We start from the raw sequence: 14,905 nt of genomic DNA, 5'->3' as shown, positions 1-14,905 counted from the left end.
AAAACCTTGGAGGAACTGCACAGCAAAAATGTCTCTAAATGTCATTAAATGATAAAAGCAGAAAAAGAAATATAGCAAAGAAAAAGAAAAAAACAACGTTTTAAATCTGAAATTTGAAACCCATTTGTAAGTGTAAGAGCTTGCATCCGTGAAAGAGAGCCAGCCTTGTAGGAAACGGTGGCTAATGGTGTGTGACAGAGAGTGCATAGTGAAGATGAACTGAATCTATGAGTGTGTGAGGAAAAAGGCAGTTTTTGGCCCCATCATATCATATCCCAGCAAGCCCAGCACTGTGCGGGAAACTCACCGGTTTCTCCTCTATGTCCCATTAAACTTTCATACGCCGGTTAATGCTGATGGCTCTACAAACCACTTTACTACGTACACACAGGTAGTTCACACAGCGGTGCCACTGACCTGTACCTTTCACAGACACGGTGCCATTAAAAATAGAACAAAACCTGGATGGGTTACAGCAGCTCGCCATCCAGGTGGAAAAGGGTCTAACACGCTTGTTTTATGCTACTGTATGTGATGGCTTGTCTGTTTCATGACGATGTGTGTGTGTGTGGGTGTGTGTGTGTGTGTGTGAGAGCCCCCACAGGGGTTGTGCATGAGTGCTCGAGGCCTGTTGTAACATAAAAGAGAACGAACACACAGGGGGGCAGACGAGGGTCAGGTGGGGCTGAGTCTAACACTGCCGCTGTGACCTCTGACCCCGCACAAAGCTCTGACGCAAAGGAGTCAAGTAGCTGCCACCAGTCAAAGAGACAAGTTAACCGAGAGCGCAAGTCAAAAGCCCACCGACTACGCGGGAAATCTGAATGCCTTGCAAAAGTGTCACCATCCTCCTGAACTTTTTCACACTTTGTGACGTCGCAATCGCAAACTTGAGTGCATTTCACTGAGATTCGCTGTGGGAGACAAACACAAAGCAGAGCATCCTTTTGCAGTGGAGGGAAAGCGAACCACAGTTACGTTTTATGAATAAAAATCAAATACGTGTGGCCTGCATTTGTATGTAGACATTTTGAATCAACACTTTGCAGAACCCCCTTTTTACGCAAGTAACAGATTTGGAGTTTGTTGCTACCTGCTTGAACTGAAGTTTAAAAAAAAAAAAAAAAAAACTCTTTCTCTTTGCAAAGAGCTCACAGAGTGTCTGCAAACGTCAATTTTCCACATCTGGAGCCTTCACAGAACAGCTGGATTCATATTGAGATTAAATTACACACATTTTGACTCTGTTTACCAACAAGTTGACTTCTGAAGCCATCAGGTTTCACTTCTTTAGGGGGATTCAGAGTAAATCCTTGATACACTTTTGTAATTTTTCATTAGTAAAAATCACATGTATCCCTTTTTCTTCCACTTTTCTACAAATTGTTTTTGGCCAAACACATTAAAGTCTGTGGTAGTAACATGACAAGATATGAGAAAGTCGGTGACAAAAGTACATTCACAGAGCAAAAGCTATGAAGCATTAAAGCTCAAATGTTAAACATCTTTAAAATGTCAGCTGATTTACTGTTTAGCTGGTTTCAGTATTAATTTGTTGCCCAACGTCTCGTTTCCTCGTGTTCCCGGTCTCGTTTCACTCCGGGGGTTTGTGAATCAACCCAGCACCCTTGCAGCAACAAACCCCGCATTTTTCAAGAAGGACGTTGCGCCGTTCTGCTTTATCTAAACAGAATAAAATCAGCATAGCATTGTGAATCACTGTCATCCCCCTCGTCCAAGGAGCCCAGCTGCCTGCGCAAACTTCCCCATCCGTTTGTCTGCTTATTCAGATGCAAGGCCACGGCCTGGGACGCCGCAACATAATGGCTCATCTGTGGTTTATCCTCAGCTCTCCAGCTCAAACTGAGTTTTCCTCACCTTCCTCGTTTTTCACTCTGTCATCTGACTCGCTTTCACGTGATTCTCTCTTTTCTCTCTCTCTCTCTCTCTCCCTCTCCTTCCACATTTTTTTTCTTTTGTATCTCATTCTGACATTTGCCATTTTTCAACACTTGGAGCGCAAAAACTCCTCCCCGCGGGTCCCTTTGCCTCGCCCTCCTTCCAACATCTGTCCCTTCTCCTCTTTGTGTACGTCTCTGGAGAAATGGCAGGTAACAGGTCATTCTCGTCCCTGCACGCTGTTTTTCTCTCTTTATCTCCATCACTTGTCCTTTTGTCTTGGTTGCAGTGAGAGGTGAAACCGGCTGTCTCCAAAATGAAATGAGTCGAAACAGATTTCTAAAAGCGATACTAGGAATTTGGGACGGCTTGTTTTCGTTGTGCCATTAAAGAAATAGTTCACAATTTTTTTCCCCACATTAGAAAAAAGCTATCTTGCTCTTCAGCCTCTGGGTCAAAGTAGTCTGGATTTATGGGAAATTTAAATTTCTTTCGGTTCCCAGTCCAAAACAAAATAAGAACGCCCCACTGAAACCAGAGTTATAACTAGTGAAGCTGGAAGTTGCCAAGAAGCCCCACATTCAGCTTCCAAGATGGCTGCCATGCATGAAAATATCCTAAAAGTTGCATCTGTTTAATATATGATTTATATTTACTATATATACTGTAACACCTCTATTTGTGAAAAAGGTCATTTAGTGTGTGAGTGCATGACATGGAGAGAATTGTTGTCATTCATGTCTAAAACAATTATAAATAACACTGAACTATTTACCTGCAGCAAGGATGCACATAACAACACATATGACCAGTGCATCATTATACTTACTGAAAGTGTGGAATGGCATATTGAAGGTAAAATAATAGTCTTTTAGCACAACCTCAATTCCAAAATTTTGAACTGTCCCTTTAAAAGCTAATTTAAATCAAAGGCAACATGCGTCTTAATAATTTAGAATATCATTAAAGAGTTTTCAAAAAGTGAAGTTCGAGATGTTTCCAGCTTTTATTGCCATTTTGATGGTTACATCTTACAACTAATGGCAATCACAAATTAACTGTTCATCTTTTTCTACAACGCCTTTTTCCTTCCACTTAACTTTCCATGAACATGCTAGCATACAGCGCTCTGTGAACATTTAGCTTTTTTTTTTTAGCAGCAGCAGCGTTTTGTGGAGTACTCTCCTTGTGGAGAGGCGCATTTTCCTGTAAACCAAAACCGTTGAAATGATTACAACACACTGTGTCGTCGGGTTTTGTAACTTTAGCTTCACTTTTAAAATAAATCACTTAATTAAATAAAACTTTTGATGGCATCTCTTAAGTTTTAGGCAACTGCATAAAACTTGTGCATTTGTGTAACTATGCAGGTTCAAAGTTTGCTTATACCTCAGGCCATCTTCACAAGCTATGGAGATCTACTATTACAACATTTTGCTGAACTAGTTTTTGCTTTTTATTCGTCCACAAACGAGACAGAAAGAAGAATCTGTTGGATGCCTAGAAACCAGACCAGGCTGGACTGAGCTCAGACACCTCTGACAGCAGCACTTATACACTGAGGCCGGTCTGGATGCTCCCAACATGCGTCCCTTTTCTTCCACATGAGCGCAGATAAAACACAGACGGCGCCACTGCTTCACTCCCCAACCCCCCTCATCTTCCTCTCCTCTTCCTCCTTGACTCCACACTCCCTCCGCTCCCAACCGCGCAGCAGCCAAGCCATGGGGACAGAAAGAGACGCAGTCAGTCACTCCAAGTGGAGATTCTTGCCAAGATGGGAGCATTCATGCGCCTCAATAAGCAATAATAAATACTAGTCTGTGGCTCCCCTACAGATTATGTTTGTGAATGAAGCTCATGCACACAATTAAAAAACAAACAAACGAAAAAATAAATATAGGAATAAAAGGGTGTAATTCCCTTCTCCTTCAGCATGGTTGCACTTCTCCGTACACCTTGCTCTCTCCTTCTGTCTCCCCCTCTCACTTCTTCCACCGGCCCCGGAATCGATCTCCGCAGGATCGATAAGTTGGCATGAATATTCCCTGCCTGCCGAGAGTCTAGTTGGGGAGAGTCGGAGGCTGAGGCTCAGGCGCAGGCAGCGGAGGAGAGGGGAAGGACGGGGAGCGGAGGCTGGAGAGCGAAATACCCGGAGAAAGGAGCACAGAGGCGGAGAGGAAATAAAACATCACACGCAGGGGGTGGATGGAGTAACGGCGCATCGGACTGGACAGCAAATACGAGGATATACATCTTTTTTTTATTTATCTTAATGCACGGATAAATTAATTCCGATTCAAACAAAAGGTGCACAGGAATCTGGTCAGAAAAAAAAGAGGAGACCGGGGGAAGTGAGTGTGTAAAGTGGGTGTGTGTGCGCCGACAGCTCCTCCAGCTCTGCAAGCGCATCGGGGCGGGTCTGCAAGGCTGGCCGACATGGAGGAGGTGTAGCACAAGGAGGATAAGGAGGAAAGATAAAACAATACAGTAAAAATAAAAACAAATTTAAAAAAAAAAATGTCTTACCGGAGTTGGAGCGGAGAGCCAGAGGGGACTTGAGACGCCAGGCGCTGAGGTCAGGGGCAGTTCTCTGAAAGACGAACGGCACCGGCAAGGGAACAAACATGATCTTCTTCTTCCTCCTGCTTCTCGTTTGGATGCAAATAATCTGACACAAGCTGGGTGACAAGGTCTGTCCTCCTCTGATGCTTCTGGCTCTTCTCTGGCAGACAGCTTTGGGGGAATATTTGGTTTGTAGAGCTCACAACATTCGCAGTTAGATGTGTGCACATGTAGCCTCGGCTGCGCACTTTTTTTTATGTACACGTGTGATGCATTAGAGTTTTGGTGTAGCCTAAATGTGCATAGAGCATTTATATATAGATATATATTTATATAGACGTAGGGTGGTCCCTTGAGTAACTAGCACGCAGACGGGGAAGAGAGGAGCTCGACATCTGCAGCTACGTGAAAAGTTCCCTTAGAATTAAAGCTGAGAATAAAAGCTGACGCACCTGCGCCTTCCTTCTACTACCTTTGCTCTGTTAAAGCTTTCTCCTTGAGTAAACATAGAGGCCCCCGGAGCTTATTTTACCCTCTCACTCCTCAGCGGTTCCTGTAGGTGTGAAGAAGGCATGAGAACAGTCGCTGAGCCTATTCCTGTGGCGTCGCCGCTTTGGTATTCGCTTTTGCAGCTTAGAACAACACCATCGGAGATAACACAAAGACAGGACAAGAAAAGACACGCAGAGTTGTTAAGATGTATGCATTTTGAGGGGCTATTGTTTATATATTTGGTCTTTAGCTGCTCCTTAGTCGTCTACATTCATCCAATACGCGCAAACGCGCCGGATCGCGCATTCAACACCGCTCGGTTTAAGCGTTTTCTTTCTTTCTTTCCTAAATCTAATAATAAATAGGTATAAACAAATGGTAAATAAAAGGGGGCACAAACAAACAAGAGTCAGAGAACACAGCAGCGAGCGCGCATGGCACTGACGCTCCTCCTCCTTCGCTCTCTGTCACAAGGCAGTAATTAAAACGCAATCAATCGATAGATAAATAAATAAACATCTAAATAAATAAATAGTAAAAACGGAAATCCCCACGAACAGAAAAGGAACCAAAAATAAATAAATAAAAACACAAGACGGCGTTGCTATTCTAGAATCCGACCATGGTGCCGCGTCTTATCGGAACACTTGCCTATATCTCCGTCCATCCGCCTGTGTGTCTTTGTTTTTTGTTTTTTTTTTGTTTGTTTTTTTTATCTTTCTTTCTCTCTTTTTTGATTTTTGCCTGTCTCTTTTTTTTTAGTCCCCCTCCCGTTATAATTTGGGAACCCCCAGATAGCTCACTCGACCCGGCTCCCCTCCAGGATTGTAGCGATCTGCCACCAGGCTGGCCGCAACATTGAGGCGAGAGAGGAGCCGCTACTACTCACACATCACCACCCCCAACCTCCGCACCTCCCCTCCTCCCTCCCTCACCCCCTCCCTCCTCCCGCCTCCCACCACCGCCCCTCCTTTCCCACCTCTCTCTCGTTTTCACTACCGCTGCAAAAGGTATCCTGTATTGATTTTTTTTTTTTGCACCGCCACCATCACCCCCCCACCCTTCCACCAACACCACCTCCTCTTAATAATACCGACTATAATGATGCCAGCGTTGATCAGTGCATTACTGTTTGGACTCCTTGAGAAGGGACAAAAGTCCACATAAGAGGCACCTACACCACAGCCGATATCCGTCAGGATGCAAGGCTTGCTCATAATGAAGTTATCACGCTGCTCCTGTCCAGAGCCGGCCCGAGGAATAAGCGAATTAAGCTGCGCCACCCCAGTCAGCAAGAGTGACTTCCGAAACAGGTGCAGGCAGGTACCAGGTTGCCCAGGGACGCATTGAAAGGGCAACGAGCACCAGATAGAAATATAGAAGATATATGACACCTGGGCCATGAAGAGGTTTTCTATTGCTTGACGCATGAGCGGTCGATGGGGTTGAGTGGAAACCTCCTGGTAGCAAGATTAGCTTGCAATGCTTTGTGCAGAGCTGCATTGCATTTTATTCTATATATTTATCATTTATGTCGGTTGAGGGGTAAACATGTAAAACTATTTTCTATTTTCTACTTAAACTGTAGGGGGGGAAAAATGAAATCACTCATTTATTTTTGTTTTGATCTGGGGTCATATTTGATGAGTCAGAATCAAAATAAAGTGTTTTTTTTTTTTAAAAAAAAAAGGTTTTCAGAAAATAAAGTCGTAATTAAATTACATTACATGCCATCTGAGTATGTTTATGATTATTTACGTGTGCAGGTTTTGTTACCATGTCACATGAGGGTCCAGCTTACCAGATTATCTCATACAGATAATTTATTGTTGCACTGCTAGTAAAACATGAATCTATGGGGGTTAAATGCAATACATGGAATAAAGATTTGGGCCATTTAGAGGGATTTTATAATGGGCTCTATTCATACTTCGCAGACTGATTTTCTCTAGTTTCCAATAGAAAATGGAACAAATGCCAGCATTTTGACCAGAAAGGTCAGAGGTCACAGGGGTTCTGTATCCAGTAAGGCTGCTTTGTAGACAAAATTTTATAATAACATGAAATCAGAACAAAAAATAAATATATGTAAATATAGTGTAATGCAAAGCCAGAGCAGACTTTTCATGCAAAGATTACATTTTAGCATCTTAATGACTATTTATCACAATAACTTATGAAAGTTAATTATAGGAAAAAATAAACTTACTTCCTGAATTTATGTACAACTACATACACAATTAAATGAGTTTTAACTTTAAGGCAGAGTGGTGATTGCTAATCATCATACAGCACATGTGATGAATTTGACTACAGATATTTAGCATTCAGATGAGCTAAATGTGAGTAAATATGGTGCTTGTTCGTATTTTAAATGCAGCAACAGGCATTAGCTGTGTAGAAACGTCACCATGGCTGTGTGGTGGTTTGAGGCACAAGAACAACAAGTTTCTCCTGTAGTTCAGTTACATGGGTATGAAACGGTTTGTTTACTTGCAGTAAGTGGAAGTAGAAAAAGACAAAAATGTAAAGCATCGAGGATAAATGGGGTAATGAATTAACGAACATCAGCGGTTAATAAAGTAAATCTCTGTTCTTCCAGGTCTTGGCTACAAACTTCACTGCTAAGCAACACTGGCTCACCATTTAAACAGACTGTATGTCCTTCAGTCATTTTTTTTACCTTAAAGGTTTTTGAACATCAAATTTGAAAGAATTTAAATTGATCATAATTTGAATATTTTTTTTTACTTAAAATGGAAAAATAGTTGTAGTTATACTGAGATAAATTGTGGCATTAATTTAATTATGCTAGCTTGATTATTTATGCCACTTGCTGTCACATTTCATGTAGTCGCTGCTTTATTCAATGAATAAATAACTATTTTCTTTGTGATCTTGTAACCAAAAGTAATGTAAATGTCCCCCATTACAAACTATCTAATTCTGCATTAAAAATGTTCTGTTTTCTTTTCTTATTGTTGTAGTGTTGGTTGTTGTGTAACCAAATCGCAATCGAATGTTTTGCATTTCTATAATTCATAAAAAATACTTAATTCACAGAAAAACACACTGGCATGTGAGGGTGTAGGTGGGCCACGTTGGTACAAAACATAAATTGATTATATTTTAAGGAAATGGGAAAGAAATAAATGGCAATGTGTCGTTATGAAGCTCGGTACAAATCAGCAGAGGAACAAACTGACCCAGAAAGTATGTTGTGTGACATAGTTATTGTAGCTGTTGTCTGAAGGGGGTCACTTCAAAACATATTAAAAAAAAGAAGAAAAACACAACTTAGACAATTTACTTTAAATATTATGTTTCATTCTTTTTATACTTGGAAGTCAGGTTTTTCAAGTTATAAATATATCAAATAACTAGTGCGTGTTGCCTTGATAAACTGTTTACTAGCACTTTAGTTTCTAAATGCATAAAATAAAGAAAAAGCATTTTGTCAAGTTGGCACCACAACAACTATGAGACCCAACTGCTTCTGCTCCAGAGCTGGAACCGGTTCTTCTCATGTGCCACGTTACTCCCAGATCTGAGCTCCGACCTCCGAGACAAATCAAACAGGACTTTTGTGGTCCTGCTGCTGGTGATAAAAAACCGTCTCTAAATCAAATTTTGCTTAGAGCTGCAAAGAATCTTGGCCTGTCCTGCTCCTGACCACATTAGGCTCTCCTTAGTGGACCAAAGTGGACTTTCAGGTTGGTGCTAGAAGACAGGAACAACTGCATAATGTATCAGATCACCATTGCCATGCAACAACAGCAAATCATGGAGGGCTGATTAGATGCAATATTTTGTTGGCTATGATACTTCAAGTGTAGTGCATTAAATATGTCATGGCTTTAACACACTTGGTTTCTGTTTTATGCTCCCTGGTGAGTTGGATTTTACTGATCCACATCCTGAGAAAAGGGAGGGAAACATTTGAAAGTCCTTGTAGTAAATGGAAAATATAGAAATAATATTGAAATGTCATGTTTTCCTAATACAGTTCTAAACAGGAAGCACGTATAGGTAACTTGGCTGAAAAAAACTCTTTCATGTATTTTTTTTTTATTATTATTATTATTTTTTAGAGTGAACTGCATGAATTTGATAAGTGCATGAAAAATCCCCAGGATTGTATTTTGAATAAATGTTGACGATGCTCCCGGGTTACAGGTAAAATCACTATCTGCCCCTGTCGTCCCTGGATAGCTCCCCTCTGTCCTCGCTTCCTCTGCAGCGGCGTGTTACATGCTTGTCAATTACGGGCCAGCATCAGTCAGCGCCGGGCGCTTACACACCAGATTATTGTCGATATAGATTTTTAAATAGAAAAATCTATACTTTAAACATCACAGTCAATACGGGCAAATCAATAGGAATGAGCCCGCTCTTGCTCTTGCTCTTGCTCCTGTTGGGCCTGAGAAATCCCCCCCACCTCCTCCTCCACCAGCACCTCCACCTCCTCCCTCCATGCCTCCGTCATCAGGGCTGCATGTTTTAGTATCTGCAGGTGATTAGGCCTGCTTGAACTTGAGATTGGACGCGTGCAGTGAGTTATTTGCTTCTCATCGCCATGTTCCCCGTTCACTCAGTCATCAACCGACAGCCTAATTGCCAGAAATGTGAGCGGCACACTAATCTGGCGTGCTCTTAATTATGAAAAATGCCTCATCCCCTGCAGAAGACAACCCGGTTTTATTGTCCTTCTCCCTCCGCTTCACACATGACAGATGACATCCGCAGGTCCAATGAAGAAGAGGAGGGAGAGAGGAGTAATGAAAAGGTAGGAGAAGAGCAGAAAGGAAGAAATGAGGGAAGGGAGAAGTGACTAGTTGTCCTTCAAAGACCCCCTTCTCTCCACAAAGGGAGCCATGCGCGCCCCCTTTCCCTCCTCCCTGCACTCCTTCCAGACAAAAGCAATTATTTCTTGTAGAATGTAGTGTGGCTGTGCGCGTCTGTGGAAGAGAGGGATGGAGGGAGGGTGTGTGAGATTGAAGGAGGGGAAAATAAGATGGTGTTGGAAAGGGGTGAGGAAGATGAGGAGGTGAGGAGGAGAATGGGGCGGGGGTTGGGGGGTGAGGGTGGTGGCGCTAACAGCATCCACCCGTTTGTCCTCCACACACTCGTCTTGCCAAACTCTTCTTTTTCCTCCACCTGACACGGAAAACTGCCAACCAGGTAATCTCCCAGACATGAAAACCTTTTTCAAACACCTGCCTGAGTTTCGGGGTCGTTCGCTCACCGGCAGAATGAGGCAAACGAGGGTTTCAATTGAATTATCAGTATTTTTTTTAACCCAATTAAGGCGGATCTCCCTCATCATGTTCCACTGCGTCGTGTAGTTTGACAAGTACAAACCCCAACACAAAGGCGGGGATACCTGGTGATGACACCCGTCTGCGGTCTCACATTGAGTCCATCTGTCCGTCTCAAGCCCACATCATGAGTTTCAGCCCAGTCGGTGCTTCTCGTCTGCTGCCTATGGGGCCCCCGCAGCGAGCTTCAGTCCCCCGGGAGTCCCAGGGAGGACTCCCCTGAGGTGGGACAGGAGGGGTCGCTACAGCCAATAACCCCCACTGGACCGCTCTCACTGACTGTCCTGACTGTCCCCCCCTCCCGCCGATCCCCCTTACAATCCATACAGACCTATGATATCTGGCTCCATTGTTTTCTATTCGGTGCTTTCACACACACAAAAAACGGTCTTATAGAAAATTGTCTCTTTTTCTCTTTGTGGTGTTTTGCTTCTATTCTTTTCTGAGATACAGTAATGGATGAAATATTGAACAGTGGATGCTCTCTGCAAAGTTCAGAGATTGAAGATAATTCATGTAGTTTTGTTGCACAATCCAAGCTTTTATCAAAGAAATTCAGGAGACTTTTTCCTCTAAAATCAGCAAACTTCATTTCTTCCAATTTTTCTGTAACATTCAGGATGCACATATCTCATCAGTTAATGTATATATATTTGTAAAATTTTTTACTGTTTGTTATTTTTGATTTCTGCTTGTTTTAAATGCTGCATTTAAATTTAGCATTAAGTGAACTACAGTACTCTTAGGAAGTAAAATATTCATTTCTAAAGTGTACACATCTCGAGAATAAACAAGTTATTGGAATAATCAATCATTGTCTTTATGCTTGAAAGGTTCTTTATTATTGCGATAATCAGTTTGTTTAAAAAATGTCAGTCTTACAGTATATTAAAATAAACAATAATGTTTTAATCAATAAATAAAACATGCATTGTTAAACTTTTCTGTTACAGTTAATTTGATCTATCTATCTATCTATCTATCTATCTATCTATCTATCTATCTATCTATCTATCTATCTATGTATCTATCTATCTATGTTTTTTCAAGTATGTCACACTTTTAAATTTTTTTGAAGTATTTTCTTTGCAGATGTATTTGATCATGTGGTTTTCCATCACGACAAACAGCAATTTGTTCAATTTCTCACCACCACATGCTTTCAATGTCACATCCATGCTGTAGGTCAGAAGGACGCTGCATGAAATATTTATCCAATCAAAAGGAGACAAAAGTATCCTCAGGCTACACATTAGTCATAAACCGGAGCCATCCATTAGTCATTTTGTTTATTGCACTCTTGGTAATCGCCCTTTTATTCATTTTTGAATGATTGATTTGACCGATTTTCAACAGGATTTGAATAATTAGCATCAGTTTTATGGCAAATGGTGCAGAAGACATAAAATGGAAAATGAACCAAGTTTAATTTGAAGAAAAACTGGTGCGTGTGTGCATGCGTGTGTGTGTGTGTGAGTGCGTGCGTGTGTGTGTTCTCATGCGACCCTGCTCTGTTGTGGGTGTTCGCATCCATGTCATGGTCACAGTTAAATGGTGATGTCACGATGACAAACGAGCTGGTTGAATTAAATTCTCACTCATCAATAACAGCTTTGGTCAGGAATCAATAGAGGGCCAACGGTGGCGTTTCTGGCTCTGTCAGCGACCTAACAAGGCCCCCTATTAGGAAGGACGCTGCGGCCCCCCCGCTCCGTCTCAAGAACCGTCCAACATGCTCGTCTCATATCCTCTCCGCAAAACCGCACCAATAACATCCAGCAGGAAAAAAAAATGCAATATTCACAGAAAACCACATTCTGACATGATGTATAGATTTGTCAAGATAATATGGATATGATGCATGGGCTTTTATGAGCTTTATTTGTTGGCGTCTCAGTCTGTGTATACGTGGGCAGGTAAGTGTTGTTTGTGCATCTCGGTGGGTGACGGTGTGTGGGTTGGTGCGAGGTTTTCGGCAGGCTTTGGATCCCTCACCAACACCAAACTGCAGAGTTCAGATCCAACTGAGATCCAATCAATTTCCAAGAAAACACACACACAAACAGAAGCGGAAAGAGCGGCAGTTGCGCGAGTCCGCTGGTGGATGTAAGTATGAGGATGTCAATGCCGGTTCACAGTCGCGCACACACACACACACACACACAAAAAAAAGTACCACATACCCAGCAGGAAAGATAAGACTTGGGAGTCAGATACAGAGCCAGAAAATGCAGCCCGTATCTCCCACCTGCATACCTCCACCGTCCACTCCCTCTTCCCTCCGTCTGATCCAGCTAAAGCCCTTGTTCTTTCTGTATTCCTTGTCTTTTTTTATGAGTTTTTATTAACTTTGCCTCCATCTCTCTGTCAGCACCCCCAATAATCAATGCTGATATATTGCCAATATCCAGCTCGGTCCCTCGTGCCATCTTTCACTGAGGCTCTGTTATTGGGGGAGATTGGCCCAATAATAATGATATTTATAATAGATATTTATTATCTGGGTTGGTGGCAGTGCTGCAGATGCACCCTGCTGAAGACCTCACACACACACACACACACACACACACACACACACACCCACACACACACACAGGAGAGAACACACAGTCTCTCTGGGAGTCTTTAATTTACACTGGTAATATCAGGCGATTATTCCCCACACAGATAGTGCAGGGTTATCGGGCCGCGGCCGCTCCATGCATTCACCCGGCATTATGGAGTCCTCTGGCTGTGTGTGAGAGTCCATGAAGAGCGGGAGGCTCACCTGGCGGCGCCGAGCGGCGTTTAGGAACCGAGGGAGTTTCTACAGGAGGCAGGAAGGGAAGGAGGGTCAAGATTCAAACAGCACTTGGTCAGGGGGAGGCGATGTCGGAGAGAGGGGACAGGACAATCTGGCCTCTCGCCCTCCTTAATCCACCCCGCACGCCCCCCTCTCTTACTCCACACCCCCACAGGCCTCATCTACACCCCCCCTCGTCCGCCTGTAGCCAGGGCCCCAGACGGTAATCCACCCCAGTGCTCCTCATCCTTTCATGTATTGATTTCCTCTCCTGCACCACGGTTACATGTCGCACCCACGTCATTGGGCCTGCTTCTTGCTACCAGCCCCCTCCCCTCTCCGTCTCACCCTTTACCTCCTCCTCACCCCATCTTCCACCTCCATCACCAGCAGTAGCAGCAGCAGCAGTAGCGCCTTTAACAACAACAACTAAAGGTGTAGGAGGTGGGTGGTGGAGGGGGGCAAAAAGGGAGGAAAAGGAGGGCAGATAAAGCACATTGCAGTATTTCAGTAAAGCAACCAGCGTTTTACAGGGACAGAAACAAACAGGAGCGGATGGAGAGAGAAATAACAGGAGGAGAGAGGGGGGGGAAAAAAATCTGCCCCCAAGGGGGGTTGCAGAGGATATTGTGGAAATTATCAGAGTGCGACACATGCTGGAAGTGCATGGCGAGAGATTTATTTCGAATTTGTCTCTGACAGTGAAATTCATCACCGGGTTCGGCCAAATCTGCTCTAATTTTACAGACACATTCTAGGAAGAAAACCAACAAACACACAGAGATGTGAGAAATAGAACTGAAATCCAGCTGACCAACAAAGCAAAAATAATTTTTGCAAAAAAAAATTTTTTTTTGGTTTAAATTCTTTACAATATTTTTTTTTTGTGTGTGTTTTAACTGCTTCACATATTAATTTTTTTGAGTTACCTTGTTAGCATGCAACTACTGGGAGACGAGTCGATCTTATTTCCAAAATGTGGAAGCAAACATTTACAAAAACAAAAATTAATCATATCCAGCCCCAGTGCAAAGGGCAGGAAAAACTACTAAAATAAAGGCTTTGACCAACCCAATATTTAAAATCCTAAACCCACCATCGACCTGATAGAGAGAGGATTTACAGCTAACAGGATTTACTCTCTGATAATGAAGGTCCACTACTTTGAGTTTGTCTTAGTAGCTATTTGACGGTGTGATAAAGCATTTCTCTCAGTTTGGTTCTGCCTTTCATTCAATTAATAACTGGACAAAGAGTTGAATTGATACTGTCCAGTCAAAAGTTATAACTTTTCTGCATAATAGCATATTGTATCAAGGAACGTTGATGTAGTATTTCACTGGGATTGAAAACCATCAGAGTGGCACATAACTGGGAAGTGGGAAGATACTTTAACTCTTGTCACAGATATGAGGCATGAACCATGACTGGGTGATATGGACTTAAGTTTTATTGCAATATTTTGTGGTACTATTGTGAAAATGATAAAACTATTTATTACTTCTTTTTAGGCACCTGTATGGGTGTGACTGCATGACATTCACAGGCCCACAAACACAAATATATTGCTCTTGAAAAAAATTCCTATTTGTAATGTTCTACTTTAGGACACCAGTCACATAAGGAAGTGTCATTTTTATTACTAAACTGCACACAGTAGCTGTATTTAATTATATATTCAACAGTGACGTGCGGTGAGGTTCATTGCTGGTGAGGCACTGACTTATGACTTAGACATCATGCATGTTACTGGACCTACAGAAATTTCGCATATGCATACAACACTGGAGGGCAAAAAGACTAATCATTTACATGTCATCCATAGCCGCGTTAACTCAGTGAAACTTAG

The 14,905-nt window shown here is 42.5% G+C and overlaps 1 protein-coding gene across 4 annotated transcripts in view; it reads right to left on the bottom strand.

Annotated features, from left to right (window-relative positions):
* The window catches only part of pou2f2b (POU class 2 homeobox 2b), a 64,762-nt gene extending 59,037 nt beyond the window's left edge, over nucleotides 1-5,725 (bottom strand). For all 4 annotated transcript variants that reach the window (XM_007550222.2, XM_007550225.2, XM_016670470.1 and 1 more), the window contains exon 1: nucleotides 4,429-5,725. In XM_007550222.2, the coding sequence (XP_007550284.1) occupies nucleotides 4,429-4,528 (100 nt within the window). In that variant the 5' untranslated portion in view covers nucleotides 4,529-5,725. The remainder of the gene's footprint in view (nucleotides 1-4,428) is intronic.
* Between the last annotated feature and the right edge of the window lie 9,180 nt (nucleotides 5,726-14,905).

The sequence above is a fragment of the Poecilia formosa genome, unplaced genomic scaffold, assembly GCF_000485575.1.
Source record: "Poecilia formosa unplaced genomic scaffold, Poecilia_formosa-5.1.2 Scaffold34, whole genome shotgun sequence".
In the NCBI taxonomy this organism is placed as follows: Eukaryota; Metazoa; Chordata; class Actinopteri; order Cyprinodontiformes; family Poeciliidae; genus Poecilia; species Poecilia formosa.
Note: the sequence above shows the minus strand (reverse complement) of the source record. Positions and strands in the feature narration are given on the sequence as shown.